This window comes from Charadrius vociferus, unplaced genomic scaffold (genome assembly GCF_000708025.1).
Source record: "Charadrius vociferus isolate BGI_N301 unplaced genomic scaffold, ASM70802v2 scaffold231, whole genome shotgun sequence".
Taxonomy (NCBI): Eukaryota; Metazoa; Chordata; class Aves; order Charadriiformes; family Charadriidae; genus Charadrius; species Charadrius vociferus.
This window is the reverse complement of record NW_009647211.1, coordinates 2,190,297-2,197,337: the sequence shown is the minus strand read 5'-3', so window position 1 is coordinate 2,197,337 and position 7,041 is coordinate 2,190,297. Positions and strand designations below refer to the sequence as shown.

Here is a 7,041-nt window from a genome sequence, read left to right as displayed (position 1 = left end):
AACCAGAGTCCTTTACTAGACTGTGACCTCTAAGCAAATAATGTTATTACAGAACCTTTTTTGTTGTGGATTTGATTTTTTGCTTCCGTTACTCACTAATGCTGATACAGCTACTGAGTCTTTTGTTAAGAGTGGGTGTCTCATTCTGGCTGTCAAACTTTTCTTGATATTGAAAAGTATTTATTAAAAAAAGACCACTTGAAAACATACTTACACATCACTGTTTGTGGTGTAAACACTGTAATTCAAAGATTCAATTGCCATCCATCGCACTGGAAGCCGTCCCTGGAAATTATTTCATGAAAGTTTATCTGTTGGTAGTTGAAATAGCGGTATTGCAATTTATACCCCAACAATTGTTCTGCACATTACCTTAATGAAAACTGACTTTACGCAAGTAAACTTTATCAAGTAAATAACCTTAAATAAGTTGTGCGTTTACATCCCAAAGGGACAGTTCACACTAAACCTAAAAGAAGATTTATCCAACCAGCATCAAGAGGAAATGGAAATAATACCTGAGCGATGTCTTATGATGCCTTTAACCAATCCTGTTCCCTTGACTACCCGGTGTTATTTCTGATCTATGACTACATGATGCTTATTACACAACTTCCTGTTTCAGATCTTCCGTTTTTTTTCAGCTGACAGGTCCTGAAATGCCTCTGGTTACCATCTTGCTAACTTTGGCCTAGTTCAGCAGAATTGTCCAGCTTGCCTCAGCTGGACAAAATCTGGTACAAAAATATTGTTTTCATAGCTGTGCAGATCCAGCTGCATGCATATATCATCTTCATATGTCAAATGTATATTTTTTTAATGCTTTTTTACTAAATTTAATAACTGGCTGCAAAATTGGTTATTTTACTGCCATCCATACTCATATAAATAATTTTCAATTATATTGTATATTATAAAGATGGTATAGAATTTATTTACAAGTAATGCATGTATATTAATACAGTATAAATATTTATACATGTTAATATAGAACATTTAAATAATCAGTGCTGTAGTACCGCTGGGTTTGCATTTTTGTTTAGGTGAAAATACAAAATAAGGGACAAAAAAACAAAAAATGAGGAAAACAGACTATATCAGTTTCTTTTGATCCTTACCATGGTCTTTTTAACGTAAACTTCTTGACCTCTTGATAAGCCAAAGTCAGCTATTTTTGCAACATAATTTTCTCCAACCAAGATGTTTCTTGCTGCCAAATCTCGATGAATAAACTGAAATTTAAAAAAAAAAAAAAAAAAAAAGGAAATCACCACAGTATCTATGAACTTTACATGTATTATCTAAGTGCTATATTGAAAAATGCAAACATTCAGAATAAGAACAAAACCCAAACAAAACAGCTTGGTATGTCATTACCAAGAACATTTTAAACTTTATCTGAAGATAAAAGCAGTTAGTTACTGTGTCATTTGCAAGCTTTAATGCCTCTTCCTTGATTCTCCATGTCATAGTGTTTGATGGGGCTAAGTGAACACAACAAAACAAAACTCATCCAGTGGGTGGTAGAGAAGCTCAAATGAAACCTTATTTTGATTTCATCAAACGGCATAGCCCCTGAAAAATGAATTGTTGTGCTTTCAGTGGATAAAGAGTTGAAGACTGACCTGTTTCTGGCTCAGGTAGTCCATCCCTCTAGCAACATCTGCTGCAAAATGCAGAAGTTGCTGAGAGGAAAGCGTAGATGCAGTACTGTTGGCAATAGCAAATGCGGGGTCTGTCTCGAGCACCCTGCTTTTCCGAAGGAAGTCCAGTAAATTTCCATGGGGGGCATATTCAATAGCGAGGTAAAGATATCCTAATGAAACATCAGAGAGTGAGCACATCACAAAGGAAGACACGGTCGGTGATAGTATTTGGACACTTGCACTGCTTTGAGTGAAAAAGAAATGAATATAAAACAGGCTGGATGGGAAATATCAAACATCAGAATTCCTAGGTACAGAGGAGAATTTAGAGCTATTGATAAAGATCATTTCTGTAGGATTAATGTGGGCTTGTAAGTCTAAAACCAAGTTTATTTGGCTTTTTAACAATTGTTGCAGAAAGGCCTATTTATGAACTAGTGTTTCTATGGGCTGTACTTCAAGAGTATCTTACCCCGGTGTTCACATGCTCCCAAAAGATTTATGATGTTGGGATGATGACCAAGTTTACAAAGAACTTCAAGTTCTCCGGCAAAGTCTCTGTGATCATCTTTTGAGGCATACTCTGAAAATCAAACAAGCATGTGTTTATATTTTCCTTTGAACTGAATTTATGACCATATCATTGTTAATTATGAGGACTCTGCGCTGCCTGGGACACTACTGCTTCAGCCTCAATAAAAAGAGAAAAAATCTAACATACATGAATATTTGCTGTCAAAGTCAGACTTTTCAATCAAAAAAAAAAAAAGAGAGAACTTAATGTCTGTAGCAGCCACCTGCAGAGAAAGAAAGCATCTTAATATACCATATCACTTCCCTTATGGAGAACATAAAATGTTGTAGCAGACCATATGAGAACTAGCTGCCTAAAAATCCTTTCAGGTGTGTGCTGTTGATTAGTTCTACCTTCATGCAGACCTTAGCTCTTTTTTATATGATAGTCATCCTTAAGAGTGTCTCCCAATTTCCCTAGAAAACGGTCCAGTGAATTTCAAGAAAATATGTACATTGTTGCAGTATTCTACGTATTGCAGTCATACCCAATGAATACAAAGAAAATGAGTGATCCTCATAGTATGTGTGTGTGTGTATATATATATGCATGGACACAGTTGTCTCTGAATGGCTAAGGTAAAGCAAGGTGAGCGAATGCTGTGCCCCAAGGCTAGCTCCGTGTTCCTCACTCTATTAAAGGTGTCTTTTAATGGCTGCTGCTTTGCAGGTGAACTCAGGCATGAAGTTCATATGGACCTATGAATTGAAAAATACATAATAGTTAATTATATTAACAATTAGAGAGAAGTATAAACCAACCTGACTGCAGAAATATAGTCTTTGCCAGGGCACAAGTCTTTTCCTAGTGACAGCTGATACAATTTCACTAGCAACTTTGAATATTTATTTTAGCTTTAGGAGAGGGCTACTGAGCATTTCTTATGACAGAGAAACACTTGGAACAACCAACCAAGAAAAGTCTTTAGTCTCAGAGTCTCTGATCTTTACTACCTTTCATCCTTTTAATCGCAGCGTCCATGCGTAAGCCATCTTTCTTAATGCGTGCTTTCAGGACTTGCCCAAAGTTACCTTCCCCAATCACATCTTGAAATTTTATGTCATTCCACTCAAGAACTGGATAAATAGTGGGATCTGGGCTGTTTTTGGCTTTCCTGCTCAGGGTGAGAGTACCTGAGTTAAACTGTACAGCTGGCTCTTCCCTCTGTAACAAAGTTAAGCAAATGACATTAACTGTGATTTCTACTTTACTGAGCAATGCTCTGATCACACTCCCCAAATACATGTGTGCTCACGCATGTACACACACACACAGAGCCTGGTCCATCTCTTGCTTATGCATGAGTGAGTACAGTAGACAATTACACCTACTTTAGACACTAACTGCATCACGCGCTTCTCCTCAGATCCACAAAATTGATCAGGCTCATAATTTACGCACATGTACCTTTGGAGACCAAGGTCTCCTGAACAGTTTTACAATCATCTTGAAGATGAAGGAGCTAGGCAAAAATGATTTGGTAAAACTGATCTCAAAACCAGTTTTAGGTCTTAGATTTGAGATTTATCTCATGTTAGGCTTGACTAAATCCTGTGCTGATCAGGCTCAGGAAGACAGAGGAAAAAAGAAGCAAGGAAACAAACAAGAGAGGAAATTCTGTTCCTCCAAGCTTGAGGAGACATCTCTACTTCAGTTACACATTCCCGTGAAATATTTCTGTGGGAAAAGCTTCAGGACAAGGAGCAGGAGCTATTCTGTGAGGCCTGGGGACTGATCATATTTTTGGATGATCCCCTTTCCCCCCGGTTTAGGAAACAACCTATGCAGAGCTGTATGGAGGTGCTCTTTGGCCTAGCTTTATTCTGCTTTGCAAGTTCCTCTCTAAAGTGAGAGAGAACAGCACCAGAAAGCAGAGTGATAAAGAGACTACAGCAGGATACAAATATATACGTGTATATGTATAGGGAGAGATTTCTCTACATGATGTCACAACCTACAGCAATTTCCTCACAGCCGGAACTATGATGTTGTTGTTGACTGACCCCTGGCATGCTCTCCCCAGGTTGAAAAGCCACGGTGGAGCAGTCGCTGGTGCTCAAAAGCAGTGTTAAAAAATACTGTAGTTTTCAAAATCAAGCACAAATTCATAGGGGGAGAACGGGCCATTCTGTCTCACTTGGCAGTTGTCATATACAGGTGTGACAAGGCAGAAAAGGGAGAAGGATCAAAAGTGCATCTTTTTTCTTCAAGTCAGGTTGCCTACCTCAGCCTGTAACAGTGATTGCTTTAGCATTAGCAGAGGAGCTTTACAACAACAGTACTAATTGCACACATGAAGAGAAGACAGTATTTGGGAAGGCCAAGGAAAAAGTGGGGCCAAAATTAATAACCACACTGACACAGGAAAATTGGAAACCCACCACCACATTTTGGAAAGCCTGAGCCATTCGGCGCTGGAAGTTGGCTCGCTTTAACTGCAGCATGATGAGAAAGGCCAGGAGAATTGTCACACAGGTCATCCCTGCAGAGCCAAGGATAGCAATAAGCAGCATTTTGCCTCCTTTTGATTCATATGGAGCTGTTGAGGAAGCACATAAAGAGTTCATCATTATGTCCAGCTAATTCTGAAAAAGCCATGAACAATGTAGAGCTAAATACTCCTGTCTTGTAAACTGTATAAAGACACAAGGACACATCCCTTTGTTTTCCAAAAGTGTCACAGACATTGGATGCTCTGATTTTCAAATGTGTGAGCACCTGCAGGTCCCAGTGAATTCAGGCACAGCAGAGCTGAAGTCACATATCAGTGAAATAATAGTCCTACTATGTGCAGCTTCTTTAATGTTAGGATGATGTTGGGCACTTTCTAGTGGATACACACAAAACGCTGCATGTTGTCACTTCACCAATGCCATGCAGTGAACTGAGAATTGAATTTTGGTGATGCTATGTTGTGTGTCAAAATTAAAAGCAAACCCCCCCTAATACTGGAAAAAAACATTTGGCTAACTAGTTCATACCACTGGCCCTGGTTTGTCCAGCATGCTGAAATAACCAACCTCTGGTTTCTGGAAGAGTCTTCAGTTCAAATGATGTGTTTGGGTTGCTCAAGCCAATGTTGTTCTGAGCATTAATCTGAACCTGGTACACAGTGTTTGGCTCAAGGCCCTTGAGATGATATTGAGTAATGCTGGTGTTCTTTATGATGATATCGATGTGGTTGTACTCAGCCTTGCCATAAATTTTGTAGCTGATGATGATGGAGGAGATGGAATGACCCTCAGCAGTTGTCCAAGAGATGACGGAGGATGTGTCTGTGGTGTTAGAAAACCTAATGTTGTATGGTGCCGGAGGGATTCCTGAGAACAAACACAAACACACACCAAGCGTTGGAGTGTACGTCCACTTCTTTCTCCTTCCCACAGTGAGCCAAACACTTTCCTCAGTGCTTCTGCTGTGCTAAACAGAAGCAGAACTTTGTTGATGAGCTATGGCAACTGAATGCAACAGTTCTATGAACCTGATGTGCTGTCACCCATATTGCAGTACTGCATACTTCCAGCAGAGGTTGGAGTGACATTGAGTAAACTGTCCTTAGATGAAGATAAATATTCCCTGAGCTGTACACAAGGACAACATGACTGCTTTCAAATTAATGCAGAAAGGGTTAACTTCCTTCTATACTGAATCATCAACCCCATGTGATTCCCAGGTCCCATACTTTCACTGCTTCAGAGAGCAATTCCCTGCCAGGATACAGGCTGTTAGAAAGAAGGGAAATCGATGCCAGCATTTCCACAAATTTAATCAGAAAACCACCAACAGGGGTCAGTGCCAGACTTGTGGACACACCCATGACTATCCAGTTAAGTACCTTCTCCTGGAAAACAATACCCTTATGTTTTTCTTAGTGCAGTTTGGCAGCAGAACTCAGGAAACTGGCGTGTCCCATGACGGCCATTGATACGTCTGTTAATACACATAGGATCTCAGTGAGGGTCTCCTCACATGCCCTGTAAGGAGGAAGAAGCCCACCTTTCCAGTGTATGGTATGGGCAGTGGCAGCCATCAGCCATTCAGATGGAGATCTGTTTAGGTGGTACTTCATTCAGACAGGGCATTTGTTGTGTCATTGTGAAAGGACCCTACTCACACTCAGGGAATTCAAGAGCAGTCACTGGTCTTCAGTGTAACACACTTAACTACTCTTTGCTCACAGGGGTTTTACCTTGCATTGTATCTTCCCTTCCTTCTTTCACTGCTGAGTATTTCTGTATTGACATAGCTGAATTGCAGGGTCTGAGTGGTTTGGGTTTTTTTGAGTATCAGAAGAGCTTGGAGCAGGGAACTCTGTGCTCATCATTATGAGGAGCAAAAAAAAAGCTATGTGTGTCAGAAGCATGAATGGCACTGAGATGAAGATGTGGATTACCAAGCTTTTAATCCCCCCCTCGCCCCTTTTTTTTTAACTCATTAGTAGTTCCTGTTAGTTTCCAGCATAAGAATTTCTTTGCACACTGGGCTATCTTCATAATAATCGTAATAACAATCGCAAGTGATCATCAGGATCTGAGTGTTACCAGAACAAAGGATTACATTTAATGTAGTCATTAAGTGACAATCAGTGTGATCATTGGGGGTAAGAGGAAGAATTAAACAGAAGGATGTGAATCAGCTACTTACTGTCACTGAAAGTCCATGCATACAGATAGTTGCTCCATTCTCCTTGGGACCTGGTGTTCACCCGTACCCTGCACATGTATTGCTGTCTAGGCTCAAGATCTTTAATGATCAGGGTGGACATATTTCCTGGCACTTGAGTAATAACACTGCTCTCATCACCGTTGTCATTCACACTCT

The 7,041-nt window shown here is 40.0% G+C and overlaps 1 protein-coding gene across 1 annotated transcript in view; it reads right to left on the bottom strand.

Moving 5' to 3' along the window:
- Positions 1-7,041, bottom strand: part of TEK (TEK tyrosine kinase, endothelial) — a 39,713-nt gene that overhangs the window by 2,253 nt on the left and 30,419 nt on the right. The window contains 8 exon segments of the mRNA XM_009895884.1: positions 215-285; positions 1,119-1,232; positions 1,626-1,816; positions 2,119-2,229; positions 3,174-3,384; positions 4,602-4,759; positions 5,241-5,540; positions 6,865-7,041. The exon segment at positions 6,865-7,041 is cut by the window's right edge and continues 17 nt beyond it. Coding sequence (XP_009894186.1) covers positions 215-285; positions 1,119-1,232; positions 1,626-1,816; positions 2,119-2,229; positions 3,174-3,384; positions 4,602-4,759; positions 5,241-5,540; positions 6,865-7,041 — 1,333 coding nt within the window.